Source organism: Chelonoidis abingdonii, chromosome 5, assembly GCF_003597395.2.
Source record: "Chelonoidis abingdonii isolate Lonesome George chromosome 5, CheloAbing_2.0, whole genome shotgun sequence".
In the NCBI taxonomy this organism is placed as follows: domain Eukaryota; kingdom Metazoa; phylum Chordata; order Testudines; family Testudinidae; genus Chelonoidis; species Chelonoidis abingdonii.
Window position 1 is genome coordinate 25623307 of NC_133773.1, and position 21814 is coordinate 25645120.

Consider the following 21814-nt stretch of genomic DNA (forward strand, 5'->3'; position numbering starts at 1 on the left):
TGACTGGATTTCTTGTAAAGCTTTGCATACAAGAATCTGTTCTACTCACTTGGTTTGATTTTGGGCCAGTCAACTTGTTCTATCCTGTGGTCCTCGTACTTTATGCCTGAATAGGCAAACAGATAGCGAATGATTTCTGCTCTTCCTCTCAGATTGAAATACATGAGCTTGTAGTGTGGCATGATGGATCTCTGAAAGAAAAAGCCACGTTGATTATTTAACACGTTAACTACCCTGCCATATTTATATGGAAGGTATACCTACGTGTTTGTGACATGTTAATAAAATGTCAGTACATAATGCCAGATTAAACATGTACATTAGCCTGCTACCCACAATATATCCGACTGCATAGCCAGCACATGCAACACCTATAGTTCCACATTCTAGAGCCAAAATAGTCCAAGTTGGATGCTTAAAGCTAAGATGACGACCGTTTGAGTTCAACTAAAAGAGTCAGGAAGAGAAGACGACAAGGGCATGTCAGTCCACAGCCTTTATCTCTCTTTTGTGCAGTTACAAAGCTATGGCTTGTCTTCTACAATTTTATTTTATTGTAAAACCCATATGTAAATGAGGGAGTTGTATATTGTTCTCTGGAATCTGAAGTACTTCACAACTTAGAAGTGATGAGCCCACAATGCAGTTATGTTCTATTTTTGTGAACTGCATTTAGCGAAGCGTGTTTCTTTGGGGGTGTTCGCAGGCTGAGCAATTCATAGGCAAAACTTTAAGAACAAGCCAATGGTAGTTTTAAAAGGTTGGGATAATATCACTTTTAAATATTGTGTTTGTAAATGCTTATTTCACTTCTTCCTCATTAATAAATACAAAAGGCAAGTGTCTGGGAGAGGTGAGGTGGGACAAGGGTGAGCTAGAGGTTACATTTTTAAGGCGTGTACAATGTATAGTTTTATATAAGCTCAGGGAAATTCATTTTGTGGTGATGCTTCATGGTGATGATTAATTAGATGGGGGCGAAGTCTCTCTTTTGCAGCTATGAATGTAAAGATGTTGCTTTTTGATGATCTCACAGGGCTTTTTTATCAGTCCAAAAATGTCTAGGCATGGAGATTTTGCACCAGTGCGGCTGCATGGACTGCCACTGGCTGTGATTCTCATTGTTTGTTTTAGGTTTTCTGCTTAGTCGCTGCTATTTTAGGGCCCAAATATGGCTTAGGGTGTTAACACAGAGAAGTTTGTGGTTGCTTTTGAGTTTCTTCTATAAAATATCCCTAAGCACGTACACACAAGGATTTTAGTGATGTTAGTGTTTCATCCCAGTCAGAAATGACCACTCTTGCAGTTTTGCCCTGGTATGTATGCCCAGTCCTCCTGGTGCCTTTGTGGGAAGTGTTTACGTTTTCTGACCCCTTGTGAAAAAGTGATTAGAAAATTGGAAAAAACAAAGGAAGAAGAGGAGATGGGAGGGAACAGAACGCTTGATGAGGCTGTATGACATGCATTTACCCATGCAAAATCGTGATAACTAACAAAGAGCAGATACACAACTGTTGCATTAAATAAACATTTCAAACTGGTGTCAAAGTTTTTCCTTAAAATCCACATCAGATTATTTTTTATCCCTGTGCCCTGTTTTTTTCAGGCTACCTTTAAAAGTCTTGTGGCGGTGTGTGTTTGTGTGTAGATGCTTGTGTCTGAGTTCATGATTTGTATCTATGGTATCTTAAATACTAGAATATAGGTTTCCCTAATATGCCATTGCTGGTTTTATTTTATTAAATCCAAGTTTAATAAATTTAACCTCCATTCTGTGCCTTAAATTCTGAAAGAGTTACAGCTTTACCTCAATGGAAAGGGCACAGCTTGTGGACGGAGAAGTAAAAAAGTGTTATCAACTCTGACTGACGTAGAATAGTTTTAGCTAAGCTTGCCTTTTGTCTCATACACAAACTGTAGTGGGGTGGTCACCCTGCTCCTGCCTGAGGGGCTTAAGACAGCCCAGGAGAGGGCTGTGGCAGGAAAGAAAAGCCTAGGCTGATTCGGGGAAGCAGGCACAGCTAGGGTGATGCCCCAGTCAGGGCCTAGCTGGCTCTTATCAGAGGGCAGTGGGCCAGGAGCAGAGATACTCTCTCTCTGCCTTTAGAGGGAGAAGGGCCTGGCTGCTGGGGAGTGTACTTGGGTACCTAAGGTGGAGCAGGGCTGCGGGAAGGCAAGAGGAGCTCCAGCCTGGAAACCCCCCAGGCTGCTGGCCTAGTGCAGGGCCAAAAGGTACCAGGGTTGCAGAGGGCAGCCCATGGGTAGGCAGAGGCAGCAGGCCCAAACCCTCCTTGCTAGTGATGAGTGGCAATCAGACTGGAGTCTGCCCCAGTGAATGGGGGCTAGATGGGGACTGGCAGTAGCCAAGACTGAGGCAAAGTGGGGATGGGGGTTCCCCGGGGAGGGGAGACCCACCGAGACTTTGGAGTACTGCAAGGGGCAGAACCCCAGTGGAAAGGGGCACCAGGATCTGGGAGGGACATGGGGCCCTGGCAAGGCAAGACAGGGGCCTGCAGAGACTGTGAAAGAGCTAATTCCCAGGACAACAGCACAAGGCACCGTAGCGTCCCATTACACAAATGTATTAACTAATTTTACACTGTTAGAGTTCCTTTAAGTTAGACACTGCATGCTATATAAAATAATGCTGAAGAACAAGCCTTAGTGTTTGTGTGGGGGTGACATATCTATCAAATAATATAAATCTAGTTTGAATGTGTGCTTAATGTGGTTTATCTATAAAATAGTATGCAGGCTGGCTTTGGATATATGTTAACTGTTCTGGAAAGGAGGAGGTAGGTGTTGGTGCTCTACATGTGTTGTGAGTTTTGCTAAACTATTTTATTTTAATGCAAGTCCTTCAAAAACATTACTAAACCGAGGAGGCTTCTAATACAGTTTACACAAATAGGTGCTAAATTCCAGTAAATATAAGAGGTTATGAAGAAATACATTGCTTTGAATAAAAAGAATAAGATAAATTGGAACAAAGATTAATCATCTAATTCCATTAGGATCTCTTTACTGGTGCTTAAAGATAATTACTAAATGATTGTGTAGAAAGAGGAAATTATATTCCTGGTCCAGAATAAAAGAAATAAGTAAGCCTAATTGCTAAATTTGCATGGGTTTGGTAAAAAGTTTGGTAAGGAAATACAGCTATGTTTCTTTAGGACAGGAGACTGGCAACTAAAGAAAATATCCACTTAAAAAGGTGTGTCTGATAGATTGATACACTGCCTATATACTATAGAGATGGGCACATTATTTAAATATATAGATCACTTTTAACAGTCCTTTTTTAATTGATGGAGGGTGGTGGACTGGCATATATACAGACATATTCATTATGCATCCATTTATATCGAAATGATCAACAGTACAGCCATAGTCTTTGTAATAAATCACGTAACTGAATCTCTCAATACTACAGTAGAAGGCGAACATTTTCATGGAATGAGTTAACTCTAAGTAAACCTGTGATACTTAGATTTGTACAAGATGGCGGCCATTTAGCCATCACCATTCAAAACATATGCTCTTGGGAGCAGATGAAAGACTGGTTTTATACTTGAAAGAAGGGGGTCTCTGTTTAGGACATAAAGACTGATTTGTACTTCATTATTTCTGAAACATGTAAAGTATGTTTTCCATCCTCAGAGATACAGGGATCTACTTTTTATCACAGCAAGAGAGCATTCAAACAAACCAATAATTTTGCTAGCAGATAGGCACATGGGAGCTTGCTAAATTTACCATGAAAGATATCTATTCCCCTGCAGCACGCAGCAGGGACAGAAAGCATTATTGATAATTTAAGATTTCAAAGACCATGGCCTGGAGTTGAAGCAGTTGCAGACAGATATTTTGAGCTTAAAAGATGAAAGGTCTGCTATAGCTTCAAAACAAAGTTACTGCTGTCATTGCTTCCAAAGTTAGGAAAGTTGAGCCTTTTTTTAACCTTATGAAAAATGAGGCACTAAACGTGTCATTAACAGATAGTTAAGGTTTAATGTCTTTTTTACCTGTAAAGGGTTAAGAAACTCAGTAAACCTGGCTGACAGCTGACCAGAGGACCAGTCGGGGGACAAGATACTTTCAAATCTTGGTGGAGGGAAGTCTTTGTTTGTGCTGTTTGTTTTGTTCGTTGTTCGCTCTTGGGGCTAAGAGGGACCAGACGTGCAACCCAGTTTCTCCAATCTTTCTGAACAGTCTCTCATGTTCAAAATAGTGAGTACTAGCTAGAAAAGGCGAATTAGTCTTGTGTTTGTTTTCTTAATTTGCTGGAAGGAGTTTTACCTCTGTTTGCTGTAACTTGGAATATCAAGCTAGGGGGGAGGGAGTCCCTCTAGGCTATATAAATCTGACTACTCTGTAAACATTTTCCATAGATAATTTTTACTTTTTTCTTTCTTTAATTAAAGCTTTCTTTTTTAAGAACCTGATTAATTTTTTTTCTTGTTTAAGATCCAAGGGGATTGGGTCTGAACTCACCAGGATTGGTGGGGGGAAAGGAGGGGGGGAAGGTTAATTCCTCTCTGTTTTAAGATCCAAGGATTTTGGATCAGTGTAGTCCCTCAGGGTAGCCCAGGGAGGGGAAAGTCTGGGAGGGGGAAAGAAAGGGGGATGGTTTATTTCTCCTTGTTTTAAGACCCAAGGGGTTTGGGTCTTGGGTTCCCCAGGGAAGGTTTTGGGGGAACAGAAAGTGTGCCAAACACTATATTTTGGCTGGTGGCGGCGCTATCAGGTCTAAGCTAGGAATTAAGCTTAGAAGTGTACATGCAGGTCCCCACTTCTGGATGCTAAAGTTCAAACTGGGGGAGAAATACCTTCACAAAAGGCAAAGGAAATTGTATTAAAAGACACATGTTTATTATTCCACCTGTGCTGTTGTGTGCGCAATTTGACAGACACAGCTCCAGAAATGACAACTGAAATACAGGATGTCAGGTCATTGTTGGCCAAGGAAAGTGAGGCTTTACATTGAACTTGATGGTGTTTCTGTCAGTCAGTGGTGCAATAACTTTTGAAAAAGAAACACTACAAAATTTTGGGATATGTTTGAGGCAACAAAGACCAGAATGCTATTGATTTTTGGTGAAAACCAGAAAAGTCTGACTTCCACTAATCATAGTATGCAGGACACTGGGCTACTGGTAGTTTCGTTTTTGACACACAGGCCTAAGCTCCTGAATATCCATGGTCAGTAAAGATTCCGTGAGGCTTTTTTACAAAAGCAGAGTTGACTTAATAGCACTTCTCCAGCATAGCTCAGGTTCCTCGAATATTCAATTCGGTGAGTCTCACTTCTAGAAAGATATTGACAAATTGGAAGAAGTTGAGAAAACAACAACAAAATCTGATTTTCAGATAGTGCTCAGCATTTTAAGGTGTCACAAATTGGGCAAGCAAAATCACTAATCATGTTGAAAATCTCAACCAAGGTGGTTAGTCTGATAAACCTTTAACTTGATGTCTTTAAGTCCATGATCTTTCCAGACACGTTTATTGAACTTTCTGTGGATGACAATTGGTTTGTTCTATTATGTAAGAATTCCGATCCCCCCAAAAGCACATTTTAAATTAGTGATTTCTGTATGTTTTACATTCCTCTGCAATAATTTCAAATTGGTTAAACTAATTTAAATATACTTTTAAACAATGGGTAAGTATGTTTCATGACTACCGTCAGCTGTCGGGAGCTTTATAAAACCACTATCAAGCAGAGTTTAAAAAGTGCATGTAAATAGTAAAGCAATGCAGAAAATGTGCACCCTTCAGAGTATGTTGCAAACCCAAACTCACATTACATTTATGAACTTTCAGCAAGCCTGGACCAATTTTCAAACTAAAATGAGGCAAATCCTGTCAACTTGCAGCTGAGCTCCTGGATTTGTTCAAACCTCAAACTCAAAAGCTAAACTGGAGTGATAGGAATCTGCACAGACCAAAGGCCAGGAATGAGTTGGCATGAATCCTTGAAAAACCGAAGGGGCTGAATTTCACAGAATTCCAGTACGCAGTAAATGTTGTGACTCACTTCAAACTATAAAAGCGTGAAACCACTGGGTACAGGAGCAGATTTGTGATGCGAGTCTGTTTCTAGAAGCACAATGAATTTAGACACGTGCAGTATATGTGTCTATCTTGAAGGCAATTCATGTCCCTGCTCTGCTGTGAAGTAATTCCCAAATGTACAGCTTTCATTTTACATGCTCAAGCTACCTCTTTTTGGATATGTGTGTATTTTTGCTGGTTCAGTTTACAGACTTGATCGTGTATCCACTGCATGTTGCCTCTGACTTCAGTGCATACAGGTGGGGGCCCTTTACTCACAGGATGAAATCCTGGCCCTGCTGAAGTCAATGGCAAAACTCCTGTGGACTTCGTTAGAGGCCAAGATTTCACCCCTAATTTTGAAAATTCAGCCTTAACTTCATTGTACAAGTAAATATTTTCCTCAGGCCAGTCATAGATACAGTAACCTGAATGCAGATGACATGGTAAGTTTCTTTTTAAGAAAATAAAATTAGATTCAAGGTGATGACCAGCCATGAGCTCTTCCCTAGGTTGTGGAGAAAAGAGAACATAGCTCAGTTCAGCTATAAGTTTATTTCTCTCCACAGATGAAGTATCATACCCTGAAAAAGTATCCTTTAATTGCACTTTTAGTTTCTGACAGTAATTTCTTGGCCTGGATATGGATATATTAAAAACAAATTAATCTGCCTTTTGGTAAGACTATTTTCTCCTCATGGTGAAAATCTGAACCTCTTACCTTTGTCAAGCAAGAGGAATCTACCACCACCATAGTTCACTGAAGCTACCTGGACCCTGCTAGATTTCATAATGTACTTGTAGGAAACTCTGTCCAGCAAGGAGGCCAAAGAGCTGAAGATTTAGTGAAGCACCACAACCACTAGCAGACTACTGTTATTGACCATGGTGTGCCCCTACTCCCAACTCATGAGGCATTTTCAGATGCTGTTGCTATTGTCAGTGACATAAACTAGTTCCTTACAGTGAGCGATGCTAGGTTCTGGAGTTGAGTGGAAGCGAGACTGGGTTTATGAAGCAATTTACAGTCGGGAAAAGTTCTATGGAGCACGGTTTGGCTGATGGTGTGCCATGGAGAAGTAGTGTCCTCCTTCAAAGCAATGGCATAGGTTTGTGTAAACTTCTTTCTTTCTGTCCCAGGCTACATTCTCCACCATTTGTTTCCTTCCTTTTTTCCTGCCTCATCTAAATAACACTATCTCACTTGGGAAAAAAATGAAACACTGTTTCTCCTCTCTGCCTCTCTCATCAAGCTAGCCGTTGATTCCTTACACAAAGGGAAGAAAGAGGGTGTTACTGGATTTGAGTTTTATTTAAAATACTTGGAAAGGGCTCAGATTCAATGGTGATAGGGGCAACATAAAAACTTAGACAGAAATTTAAGGTTGGTTGGTTTTGAACTACAAAGCTTCAAATGATTTGAGCTGTGGTTATCTGGGAGCCTCCGTGGCTAGCTGGTAGTTATAATTGGAGGAGGCACTTGTGCTGATAATCCCATGGTTTAAAAGTGTGAGCGGGGGAAAGGGCACTGTAAAAGCATTTTCCAGAAAGAGTCCTTTAATCTGGAGCTCACTTCCACCCCCTTTATTTCATGGAGCCCAGATAGATTAACTTTCAGGGAATGCTGCAAGGTTCGCCTGTTTTTCTTAGGCCTTGTCTACACTACAGGGGGAGGTCGATCTAAGTTACACAACTTCAGCTACATGAATAACGTAGCTTAAGTCAACGTACTTACATCTACTTACTGTGGGATCCATACTACACAATGTCGACTGGAGATGCTCTCCCATCAACTCCCTTGCGCTTCTCGTTCAGGTGGAGTAAAGTAGTTAACAGGAGAGTGATCAGTGGTTGATTTAGTGGGTCTTCACTAGACCCGCTTAATCAACTGCCAATGCATCTATCTCAGCATGTCGAACTTGCTGTAGAAAAGCCCTCTGACTGTTACGGGAGGGATTGAAGGATCTGGGGTGGTTCATGGGGTGTTACTATTTATGGGCTTTTAGCAGTACTGTTAAGCAGGCTGTGCTATGAAGTGGCTTGGACTATAGAGAACGTTTTAAGAAGAATGTGTCTCCTTTTCTTGTGCTCATAATAGTTGAACAATGACAAAGAAGTTGTGTAGGTGCCTTTTAATATATTTAAACTAGAACCAAGCAACTAGTGATTTTGAGGTACCTCAATTTTTGGGTCTCCAAATTCAGACACATTAAAGGTGCCTGATTTTCAGATAGTGCTCAGCACTTTAAGGTGTCACAGATTGGGAACCCAAAATCACTAATCGTGTTGAAAATCTCAACCCAGGTGAAAACAACGAAGAGTCATTGTGACACCTTAGAGACTAACATATTTATTTGGGCATACGTTTTCGAAAGCTCTAAGGTGCCACAAGGACTCCTCATTGTTTTTGAGGATACAGACTAACACGGGCTACCACTCTGAAACCTGTCAACCAAGGTGGTTCATCTGATGAACATTTAACTTGATGTCTTTAAGTCCATGATCTTTCCAGACACATTTATTGAACTTTCTGTGGATGACAATTGGCTTGTTCTATTGGAGGGTGATTTCAGTATCAATAAACAGCATCCTTTGTTATAAACTTTCCCAGGAAGGTGAAACATGGCATCACTGAGAGCCTTTAGTTACAGTTTCATGTTCACCACAGGAGCAGGAGAGGTGCAGGTTGGCAAAATCTTTCATTTATTATTGTGAAGAACATGGGAGCTATCTGTATTAGTTTGATGAAGATTGTATACCTCTATTGGATGGTTATGGTATTAATTGCTAAAGGAAAACTAGGGTTAAGTCAGTCTCAGGTGGTTTTGCATATATGCAGGAACCAAAGTCAGTGGCTCCAAATAACCCAGTTGTTGGTACTGCACTGACTATTCTCACTTTTAATTCTAGTGACAAGTTGCAGTTTGTGAGGCTGCTGAGGATCACCTCCATATTTTTCATGATCTGAAGGCCGTGGCTGAAATACTGAAGCTGGCATTCTTGACTTAGTAAATTTATGGCGACTCCATCCTGTCCAAGTCAGTGATTCCACGCTGCTTTTTGCCAGAGTTCTCCTTGGAGGACTTAGCCCCTACCATGCTCTGATCCCCAGGATGGCTGGTAACCCAAAGGACAGAAGCCAAGAGGGGGAAATGAAACAGCTTTGGAGGGATTAAAAGCTTCAGCCCTGAAGATGAGAGGAAGATTAAGTCTGGTGGGAAGCAGAATATACTCCATTCCTAGGTGTTGGTGTGCCTAAGTGGTTTGGTAAGACTGACACGCATGTTGCCCTTGTGCTGTTTTAACCTTTCTCTCTGATTGCTTTGTTCCTATGGATAAATATATTATACTGTGTTTTGAAGATGCTGTTCCAACTCCCTGCATTTATCTACTGATTATAGGTTCCAAAGGGAATCCAAACCCAGTTCGATCTGCTGAGGGATCCTGATTGGTTAAACAGGGGGACTGTAGCACTGAGACTCAGTCTAAAAGTGGGTTGAATCATGGGATTCTACTCTGAGAGAAGTGCCAGCATTGGGCCTGTCACTGGAAAGGGGAGCCAAGGACGAGAAGGAGAGAGGGGATCAAAGGCACATCTGTCCCTGAACAGTGGCAATTATAGTAACAGAGCATAATTCACTACTGCTATCCGAAAACAACATACTGTAGAGTTCCTTTACATTGTTCATCAGAATGAGCAATAGCAGCAAGGAAAGCTGTTGATCCTGGGTTTTACAGAAAATGATGTTAACTGTATGCTCTTATTGCCCGTATATACTTTACTCCCAGCATTTTGTTCTATACCTGTGTGTATCCCAGAACACGTGTGGGGAGTGTCTGCACAAGTCTTTGCAAACATGTTAAGTACCTTGAATTTAAGTGGCAAATAAGTAACTCCCACATACAAGTGAAGACAACCCTTCAGGATGGTACACATTTGATGTGATTTGTATATGCTGACAGAGGTTTATCAGTAGTTGACATACCGGAAGGTCACCTTTTAATTTCCATGTGCCGATCTGTGACTTTTTGTTTATATCTCAGGGTCTGACTGCATCTTTGATACTGTTTTTTGTGGTATAAGAGGGAAGCCAATAACTGCTGAAGAATGTACATCATCCATAATGAGAGAGGTAAGAAGATGCACTTCTAAAGCCTGGGGAGTGATGTTTAGTGACTTTGTTTACAATTAGGCTAATGGAGCCACTAATGCCTGAATTGTTTATACTAGTGGTATGTTGTCCATTTACTTCAGAAGGACAATTGGCAGTAGTTTTATAACACCATCTAAGTATTCTTTTCAATCAACTGCCAAGTGAGTGGAACACTTCCTGCTTTTCTGGCCTGTAGACAGACTTCAGTTGTTTAAAGAAGCTGTTTGTGTCATGCTGACTTTTCAAGTCTAGAGTTCTGCAAATTTTCCTTCTAGTCAAGAATTAATATTCTTACAAAGTTAGCATTGGGGATGTTGCCTTGTTTGTGTGATAGGCTTTGTACAATTGGTGTCTGAAGGTACTGAGTTAAGTGGGGAAAGGACAATCTTGCTGTGACTGTAAGTAATCTGTGATTGTAGAAGCAACCATGTGACGGGCTGAGTCTGTCTTGACTTTGCAACTGCAAAGAAGCCTGCCTGGGCTGAATTTAGTTTGGTGACTTTACCCTGTAAAAGAAATGTCTTAGTATGATAATATAGCACTTGATACAAGCTGCTGTCTGCGTTATTCAAGTAAAAGTAATATTGTTAAAGGATTGCTGACTTCCATTTTTTCCCTGAAAAATGTAAGGGTTAGAGAGTTAGTAATTGCCCAGCATGGTGTGTGTTTTGGGTGAGAAAGCCAGAGGGATTCCCCCTTCCAAACCAGGAATAAGACTCCCCTATTTATGGCTTTGATATCTGATAGGGAACCACCTAGGGCCCCCTAATAGTAACAGCAGGGAGTGATCAGAATTAGTATGTGGAAGCTGTGGGAAGAAATGGGTCAGCATCATTACTTTGCAGCTGGCAGGGGATTGGGGGAGGGGAAGCAGGATCTAGCAACTCCACATCGAAAATGCTACATTAATTAAGAGAGGAGAGCAGAGCAGGCACAAGTCAGACCCCTCTGCTCCCTTAAAGATAGCAGAGCAGGAGCAAGTACTCCAGGGGCAAAGCTAACAGAGTGGAGAATCTCCCTCCAAGTGAGTTCAATCCTTGAGTGGGCCATTTAGGGATCTGGGGCAAAAATCTGTCTGGGGATAGGTCCTGTGTTGAGCAGGGGGTTGGACTAGATGATCTCCTGAGGTCCTTTCCAACTCTGATATTCTATGAAAACCTGTTCCACAGACACAAAATGTTAGAGTTTGCTTAAATAAAACAGAAGAAAAATGGTTTGAAAAAACCTTTGGTTAATTTTTTTTATTCTCCATGAAAATATTTATCTTTTGAAAACTAAAACACTTAAGAACTGATTTTTTTACCAAAAAAAAATCTTTTTTTGTTTTTGAGGAAAAACTAGAAAATGTTGACCCAAAAGAAAAATTACTCCAAAATCTTCATTGTGATTTTCATCACCGCCAATAGTAAACATACTGCAAGCCAGATTATGCCCTCAACAATACATGTACAACCTCATTGACATCAAATGATACTCAAGGATTTCACTTGAATAGAACAATAGCTGAATGGGGTAAGCAGCTTTTAGACTACGGCAACATTGCTCATTGTCTCTCTAGTACAAGCGATGGATGAATTTGTAGCTGTTTTCCCAGCAGATGGGAGTTATTGCCCATCTTAAAACCCATAATCACATTTTGATACATATCCAGCCTTCTCCACAGAGCTCTTTATACAATAGAGCAAGAAGACATGGGCTTACATCAAAGTATTATGAGACATTTACTAGTCGGAATTAAGTCTGGAGCAGACTTAAGATTAATTGCATTTCTATTCTACTCCAGATGAGAAGAACATATAAACTATTGTGGAGAAACAGCTGCTTCAAGCTTGCACAAGTCTCTATCTTGTATATCTGCATATGATTTTATATAACACTAAACTGATAGATTATATCTGACATCCCTTCATAGAAAATTTCAGAGCCATGACAATGTGAGCAGTGATTTGGAGACAAAGACCTAGTGGCGATTTGTGCATTTTGCAGCTGATGCAGCAGAAAACTTGGAAAACCTTAAAGAAGCCCCAGACAACAAATGTAGCTTTCCATTTCACATACACCATCATGTGCATTTAAAAAAATCAACCCTAACCATTCAAATTTAGTTTACACAGACAGAACATGATGTAAAAATAATTCAGACCGGGTGGCCTAGCAGAGCACTGGATGGGGACTCAGGAGAACTGGGTGCTATTCTCAGTTCTGCCACAGGCCTGCTGGGTGATCTTGGGCAAGTTACATCAACTCTGTGCCTTAGTTTCCCCAGCTGTAAAATGAAGAGTGCTACTGACCTCCTGTGTGAAGTGCTTTGAGATCTGTGAATGAAAAGGGGTATATAGGAGCTATATACAAGGAGGGAGACAGCACTCTGCCACAGGAAGTCTCAGAGCCCATGATGTGGGGCTAAAAATAGCAGTGTAGATGTTTTAGGCTTGGGGTGTAGCCCAGACTCTGAAACCTGGTGAGGAGGGGTGGGAGTTGGCTGATGCTATGTACTGCTGTCAATGTCTTGGACCATCATGTTGTACTGGGATCTCTTTGAAGCTTCGTTTTTTTCCTTTACAGCTCAGGTTCAGTGCAAAGCTTTTCATTTTGGGCTGGAACGTCTGTGAAAGTTTTGGTTTTCTTTTGACCACAATCCTTCCTTCTGGATTTGTACAATTTTGTTGGCTGGCCATTGGCTGGCCCCAGTGAAAATTTTGTTTTAAATTCTTTTGTGCAGCACCCCAGATACTCTGTTAGGCCAAGAGCACTAAATAGATAAATAAGCTACTTCTATATTCAAGATTCTCACTATTAAAAAAAGACAAGAGATGTCATAAAAAGCATGCAGGGGGAAATGACTAAGGCAATTTCTCAATTGATTAAATTCTTATTGCTGACCAATATTGTCTCACTGTACTTCCCCATCAGTCTGCCTGCCTATCCATCAGTTGTCTTTTGTCTTATGTTTAAATTGTAAACACTTTTGGGCAGGGACCATCAGTGCTGGTATAGTGCCAAGCACAATGGGGTCTTGGTTCTTGGCTAGGGTTCTTAGGTGCTAGGATAATAACACATCTGAAGGGGAAATCAAACTCAAACAGCTTCATGGGATGAAATCAGGAGGCCCAGATGATCTCCATCCATGAATATAAAAGGAACTGGTTTCAGAGTAGTAGCTGTGTTAGTCTGTATCTGTAAAAAGAACAGGAGTACTTGTGGCACCTTAGAGACTAACACATTTGAGCCCATGAAAGCTTATGCTCAAATAAATTTGTTAGTCTCTAAGATGCCACAAGTACTCCTGTTCTTTTTATTAAAGGAACCGGCACATGAAATTGCAAGACCAATAGCAAGGATTTTTAATTTATCTGTAAACTTTAGGGGCGGGGGGCCATACCATCTGACTGGAGAATTGCTACTATAGTTCCTATTAAGAAGGGGTTGGGGGAAGTGATCTGGGAAACTACAGGCCTGTTAGTTTGACCTTAATTGTATGCAAGGTCTTAAAACAAAGTTTGAGAGAGAGAATAAGGATATAGAGGTAAACAGTAATTGAGATGATCTACAGTATGGTTTTACAACAGGTAGATTGTGCCAGACCAGCCTGATCTCCTTCTTTGAGAATATAACTGATTTTTTAGACCAAGGACATATAGTAGTTCTAATCTACCTGGATTTCAGTAAGATATTTGATAGAGTTCCACATGGGAAATTATTAGTTAAATTGGAGAAAATGGAAATCAGTATAAGAATTCGAAGGTGGATAAGGAACTGCTTAAAGAGAAGACTACAACAGGTCATACTGAAAGGTGAACTGTCAGGCTGGAAGGAGGTTACTAGTGGAGTTCCTCAGGGGTCGGTCTTGGTATCAGTCGTATTTAACATTTTTATTAATGACCTTGGCACAAAAAGTGAAAGTGTGCTAATAAAATTTGTGGATGACACAAAGTTGGGAGGTGTTGCCAATATGGAGAAAGACTGGAATATCATATAAGAATATCTGGATGACCTTGAAAACTAAAGTAATAGAAATGGGATCAAATTTAATAGTACAAAGTGCAAGGTCGTGCACGTAGGGACTAACAACAAGACTTTGCTATAAACTGGGGATGTATTGGTTCAAAGCAACAAGGAGGAGAAAGACCTGGATGTACTGGTTGATCTCAGGATGACTATAAGTTGTCAATATGATGCATCCATGAAAAAGGTTAATGCAGTCCTAGGATACATCAGGCAAGGAGACAATAAACCCGTTAGTACCGTTTCACAAGGCATTGATGAGATCTCATCTGGAATACTGCATGCAATTATAGTTTGCTATATTTAAAAAAGATGAATTCAAACTGAAACAGGTGCAGAGATGTGCTACTAGGCTGATCTGAGGAATAGTAAACCTACCTTATTAGAGGAGACTTTGTTTGTTTACCCTAGGGGGAGGATAGCTCAGTGGTTTGAGCATTGGCCTGCTAAACCCAGGGTTGTGAATTCAATCCTTGAGGGGCCATTTAGGGAACAGAGGTTTTAAAAAAAAAAAAAAAAAAAAAAAAAAAAACAAACTGGGGATTTGCCCTGGTTTGAGCAGGGGGTTGGACTAGATGATTTTCAGAGGTCCCTTCCAACCCTGATTGTCTTTGATTGTTTAACCAAAGGAAGGCTGAGGGGAGATACAATTCCTCTGTATAAATACATCAGAGGGATAAATACCAGGTGGGAAGAGGAGTTATTTAAGTTAAGTGCCAATATGGAGACAAGAACAAATGATATAAACTGGCCATCAAAAGTTTAGACTTGAAATTAGACACCAGTTTCTAACCATCAGACAAGTGAAGTTTTGCAACAGCCTTCTAAGGGGAGAAATGGGGCAAAAACCCTAACTCGCTTCAAGACTGAGCTTGATAAGTTTATGGAGGAGATGGTGTGATGAGGCTGCTAGCAACAAATATCTCCAACAGCAGGTGACGAGACACTAGATGGAGAGAGCTCTGAGTTACTACAGAGAATTCTTTAATAGGGGTCTGTTTGGAGGGTCTTGCCCACTGTCATAGGTTTCACCTCCACTCTGAACTTCAGGGTACAGATATGGGGACCTGCATGAACACCTCTAAGCTTAACTACCAGCTTAGATCTGGTCTTGCTGCCACCATCCAGCTTTCTGAGTTATCTGGAAAACTCTGTCTCCCACCCCCCCCTCACCTCCCTGCAAAGCCTTCCCTTCCCTGGGTAGCCTTGAGAGAATCCTCCACCAAGTCCCTGGTGAACACTGATCCAAATCCCTTGGATTTTAAAACAAGGAAGAATTACTCCTTCTCCCTCCCCCCCAAATCCCTGGTGAGTCCAGATCCAACTCCCTTGAATCTAAAAAACAGGGGAAAAAATCAATCAGGTTTTTAAAAAGAAGGTTTTTAATTAAAGAAAAGAAAGCTAAAAGAAAAAAAGAACTTCTGGGAGACAGCATACAAGCTGATCTCACAGACAACAGATTTAAAACAAAAGATGTTCCCCTGGGCAAAAACCTTAGTACACACAAGAATACTCAAATTTGATTACTCTCCTAATTGCACAAAGACAAGTTACAAAAGAAAATAAACATAAACCTATTTATTCCTTTCTAAAACTTACTACTCTGATAAGAGGCTGGTTCCTTGATCTTTTTCACTCTGGCTGAAACTGAAACTAAACAAAGGAAACTTCCCTCATTTCTTTTGAAACATCTTGTTCCCCCATTGGTTCCTCTGGTCAGGTGTTAGCTAGGCTAGGTGAACTTCTTAACCCTTTACAGGGAAAAGAGGCCTTAACCCTTAACTATCTGTTTATGACACTCACATACTCAGGATCTAACTCAGGGGTGGCCAACCTGCTCTTCAGAAGTTAATATGCGGCTCCTTCTATAGGCACTGACTCGGGGGCTGAAGCTACAGGTGCCAACTTTCCAGTGTGCCGGGGGTGCTCACTGCTCAACCCCATTTCTCCCCTTCCCGCCCGCTCCCCTCAGCCTGCCTTGCCCTCACTCCTCCCTCTCTCCCCCAGAGCCTCTTGCATGCCACAAAACAGCTGATTGGGAGGTGCAGGGAGGCAGGAGGAAGCACTAATTGTCAGGGCTGCCAGTAGGTAGAAGGCGCTGAAAGGGGAGCTGATGAGCTGATGTATTACTGTGGTTCTTTGGCAATGTACATTGGTAAATTTTGGCTCCCTCTCAGCCTCAGGTTGGCCAGTCCTAGTCTAACTGATCAGCATATTTGGGACTGGGAAGGAATTTTCCCTCAGGTCAGATTGGCAGACATCCTTGGGGGTTTTTTCTGCCTTCCTCTACAGTGTGGGAAATGAATCACTTGCAGGTTTAAACTAGTGCAAATGGTGGAGTCTCTGTAACTTGAAGTCTTTATGTCATGATCTGAGGACTTCAGTAACTCAGCCAGAGGTTATGGGTGTATTATAGGAGTGGGTGGGTGAGGTTCTGTAGCCTGCAATGTGTAGGAGGTCAGACTAGATGATCATGAAGATCCCTTCTACTCTTAAAGTCTGAGCCTGATAGGGGATTTTTTATGTACTTTTTCAACTCCCTAGATAGCTGTCTGTGGAATCATTGCATAAAACACTCCTCATAATTCTTGTCTGCACTGGTCATTGCTGAAGAATATTTCTTCCTCTTGTAATTTTGTATGTTTCCACATAAATGCATGCCTAATTACTTCTTGAGTGAATATTTTATATAATAAAAAGCATAATTCCCAATTCCCATAAAAGCAATTTCGTGGCTTCCTCTGACTCAATTAGTTGCTTTCGCAAGGCAGGTAAACTTGCCAAAATCTGTTTGTGCTCATTGTCTCAACTCTCCTTTTATTCATTTGCATTAACACAGTCTGTCATTTTTTGCTTATCTTTTCACTTGTGGTAAACGAGCGGATCTTCTTTTTCAGCCCACATATGTGTAGGATGAAGAGGAATAAGGAAACCAAATATCTCTTTGCCATTTCTCAAGTACCTTGGTATCTAAGAGCCAAATGCAGTGAACTAGCTTAAAAAAAAATTACAAGAGAAAGATGAGGTCAATGGGCTGGATTAAATGGTTAAGGCAGAGAAGAAAGGCCTCAGATCTTTTTCTGACAATATAAACTTAAACATTGTTTTTTAATGAATGGTAAAGATACACATTTGTGTTTGTGTGTGTGTGTGTCCATGTGCATGCATGCAGTCTGCACTTCATGCATTTCTGACATCCCTGTATGTTTTCTAAATTCTGATATCTAGGTGACACAAAGTCCTGAGGTCCAAGAATGTCCCAGCCCCATGGCAGGACAAGATGTTTATCATGTAGGAAATAACCCTTGCCCAATATTTCAAAGGCAGGAAGAAAAACCAAGATCTCTGACAGAACATTTTAGGAAATGGATTCCTGATCCCATATTTGGCAGTCAATTTAGCCCTATTCATGTGAGCAAAAATTACCGGGCCTGATGGTCAGCTGATATAAATCTGTACAGCTCCATTACTTCAATGCTCCAGCTGAAGATCTGGGCCAGAGTCTTCAAGCCTAATTATTATTCTTCATTATTTGTATATTCATGGTACCTAGGAGTCCAAGTCATGGACCAGGACCCCACAGTCCCTGCCCCAAAGAGCTTATAGTCTAAGGATAAGACAAGACAACAGAGAGGAGAGTGCAAGGTAACAATGAAATGATATTGGTCAGTATGATAGGCAGTGGCCTTAGCACACCCACAGCCTAATGGTTACTGTTTTTGTATAAGACATGAATACTCTGATATTCTATTAATATCCAAGTATTAATTTTCTCTTTACTATTAGTAATTATTAAACATAGAGAGGTCCAAAGCTATTCTAATTGTTACCAATTGCTTCTGTCTGCCATTTGTTTTCCCCTTTCAGGTCAGAGGGGCTGGTGCTTTGGACTTCAGAGGGTTATAACAGAGGTATTTCCAATGCTCATTTGTTTTCACTGAGCCATTTCAAAATGCCTTACTGTGTGACCTTGGCACTGCAGTGTCATGGATTTTAGTGGCAATATGAAAGGCTTTTTTCATTTTCTAGGGCTTAGGGTACCATTTCTCCTTGATCAAATATTTTCTGTTGGTTGTGTAAGGTTCCTAGAGAGCTTGGACCTACTGGCTCTGTATAAATTAGAATGTTTTGATTAATATTCTATTGTATGTAATGATTATGTTGGATCTTTATATATATATAGAGAGAGAGAGAGAGAGAGAGAAAATCACCTGGGTTAGCTGGTGCAATGTTTATAGGATGCAGAATATTTGCCAGTTTGAAATGATATATGCATTTGAGGCCAGATCCTTAGCTAGTGTAAATCACATAGCTCTACTGAAGGCATACCAGCTGAAGATCTTGTCCACCTTTATAGAAACCATTTTTTCTATTAAAGGAAATTACTTCCTAGTGATGCTTTAATTCCAGGGCACTTTTAAAGTAAGGATAGCTTGTATTACATCTAATTACTATACTTCCCATCCCACCCCACCTTACCTGCTCAGTAGGGATATATGACTACCAAACTGCAGCCAAGAACCTTGCTGCACACTCTCCTGATGTCTTTGCTCTCAGTGCAAGCTAGAAAAATTACACCACTTGGTTCCATTTCATGTCACCCTATGATGTACTGACTTGGGTTTTGAGACACTAAAAAATCTAAAATCTACAGAATGCAAATTTTTAAGGAGATTTCGCATCAGTGAAATTAAAAAACGTTCACATAGTAAACTATAAAGAACATGAGATTATACTTAATGTCCCCTTTCCTTTAAAATTCCTTTTCCTGTATTGAGACTTCTGCAAAAACATGGCAGGAATTGGACTAGCAGTAGCAAAAGAGTGTTGGTGTTGCAAAGTGTAGAAGCAGAGCGTGGTAATACTGAGTTTTAAAACCATTCAGGAAAATGGATTCATGGACAATATATGTAGTTATTCAGATTCCACTGCCACATAGCTCAGACCTATTGTATGAAATAATTTCCCCTCATTGGACAACACAACCAAAAGGTAAGAATGACTGCTATCTAGCAAATCCATACGATGAAAAGAGGATAATTCAGCTGGAAGTCTCCTTCCACTGAATCACCTCAGTGAGTGAAGCCTCTTGTAAATATATATGTATATAAGAAACTAGATCACAAGGTATGGCTCTATTGAGATGTATGACTACTATCTGATGATAAACTGAATAGCATGAACCACAACAGGTCATATTTTCCCTGGGAATATGAAACTAAACTAATTGTACAGAGCCACTTTGTTTTCTACTCTTTATAGTTTGAAAAACTCCTTCGTCTCCATATAGCATATTTGAGATGAAAACATATTTTGTGTTGTTTTTCCTGTATGCAAAGAGCAACTGCATATTTTCAGCAGGTAGATGTCTTTTACTTTAGATTAAGAAAAACAAGAAGAATGAGCAAAAGTAAAATCTCCAGATGAGAATTCAGCATGTGCATCTCTTTTGCAAAAGTTTCAGCAAATAAGTACAAAATGGCTGCTGTCTCTGCACACAGGTGGAGTTGTCCAAAATGTAATAGCACAGAAAGCAATGGCAAAATATTTCTGGCTAAAGATATCATGCAAAGTTTTCTGTGTTAAATTGCACAGTAAAGGTATTGCTATTAAATGAAAGTGGCTTTTAACGGAGGACGTGCTCACGTGGATTCTATGCACAGGTGTATTTGTGGACAAAGGCAGGAGCCAGATAGAAGAATAGTAAAAGTCCTGGCCAAGATTTACAATACGATTTCAAAAGTTTGAAATAACAATGACTGAATTGCAAAGGAAGAAAAACTCAGCTAAAATAAAATATTTTAGCTATTTTTGTCTTTCTGCATAATAATACTGCAAGGGATCTGAAAGTTTGTGTGTGGTTGGATGAATGAAAAGAGACGGGATAGTGTAGAAAGTGACCAGCAGGAAGCCCAAAGGCACTGCTCAGTAGCATTTAATAGCCATCTAATTCCTCTGACATTACCCTGCCGTTCAGCTGGTTACATGAATAGGTGCTGGAACTAAGAGTGCTGGGGGTGCAGCAGCACCTCCTGGCTTGATCTGGTTTCCATCATGTACAGGGTTTATAGTTTTGTTAAATGGCTTTCAGCACCCTCACTATACAAACTGTTCCAGAACCACTGGTTACATAAATAGTCAGCTTTTATTTATAATAGAATATTGTTTTAACTTAATAAAAGGCTTTGAAGCAACTTATTCCTGAATGGGAGCAGCTCTCTATGTAAATCTGTTCTTTCACTGTTTAACTGTGTTTGCCTCTTCTACAGTATCTCTTTAGCTCATATTAGACAAGTGTCCTGACTATCAAAATGAATCAAAACAGATGCTGTCTCCCTCAGCAGGTTTCTAAACTGACTCTTTGCTTCTGGACACCTACGGTAGTTTGTGAATTTAGTTTAGTTTGGAATGCACTTGTTGTTTGTACAGATCACAAAACCTCGAGGCAGTTCAGCACAACAAGCAATCAAAAAAAGCCTGAAGGCAGAATAGCAGGTATATTGCAAGTATGTTTGAGATACACTTACAAGCTAATATATACAGGAATTGTTCCACATAACTGATTTTTATACTTGACTGTAGCTAGCATGATTAGTCCCTCAGTTCTGTGTTTAATAATTCCAAAACTGCAAAAATGATACATTTTAAGTACTTGCTGTACAAGTGCCATATATGGCAGGAGAATATAGTTCTTTCTACTTAGTAGCAGTAACGTATTTAAAGGGGACAGAATAAGACTGGAAAAGGAAAATTGAAAAGAGAAGACAGAAGTCAGTTTCTTTGTCATATTCAAATCTGAGATATCACTCACTTCTATTGCAGTAATGTCTGGTCAATGTAATCCTTCCTTCAGCGAACAGGAATTTCTCTCAATGCTAGTCTGGGTTGAGGAGGGTTATGTGTATATCACTGTGTGAATGTGCAGACCACTCCCACTAGTTCAAACTATGCAGTCATCAGATTCTTTACACACACTCTCATGAACACATTTTACCAATAACAGAGACGCATCATTTCCTCAGCTAAAGACCACACGTAAACATGCAATTTGTTGGTATCGTATCTTATCTTTTTCATCTGAAGGTTAACTTAGGAAGTATTAAAAATTAGGTCAGATAATATAACAAAAAAGTCAACAGCACCAGAGAACTCAGCCAAACCAGACTCTTGTGCTTCAAGGCTAGATCCTCAGCTGGTGTTAAGTGGCATTAATCATTTGAGTCAGTGGAGCTACACTAATTTATACCAGATGAGGATCTGGTGACCCACTAACTTAAACTTGCCATAGGCTTGTGCTGTGACCTTAGACAAGTCATTTCAGCTTCACTGTGCCTCAGTTTATCTCTTTATAACTTGGATGCGATAACAATACCTTACCAGAGTGGGAGGTGGTGGTATGCAGCTTAGTGTTTATAAAATTGCTTTCACATGCTTGGATTAAAAGCACTGCAGGAATGCCAAGTAGTTTTAAACACTAATTATTATTATTTTTTTGCTATTTAATATAACGATGATAAAGTAAGAAATAGCCAGAATCTTCTCCACTGTCCCCCTACAGCATAATTTGGCATTCAGCAGGGATTGCACTGGACTGCTAT

General features: G+C 40.3%; 1 protein-coding gene across 2 annotated transcripts in view; it reads right to left on the minus strand.

Annotated features, from left to right (window-relative positions):
* HPGDS (hematopoietic prostaglandin D synthase) overlaps positions 1-21091 on the minus strand; it is a 63858-nt gene extending 42767 nt beyond the window's left edge. For both annotated transcript variants that reach the window (XM_032762584.2, XM_032762583.1), the window contains exons 1-2: positions 21028-21091; positions 50-191 (exon numbers count right to left, since the gene is read on the minus strand). In XM_032762584.2, the coding sequence (XP_032618475.1) occupies positions 50-182 (133 nt within the window). In that variant the 5' untranslated portion in view covers positions 183-191; positions 21028-21091. The remainder of the gene's footprint in view (positions 1-49; positions 192-21027) is intronic.
* Between the last annotated feature and the right edge of the window lie 723 nt (positions 21092-21814).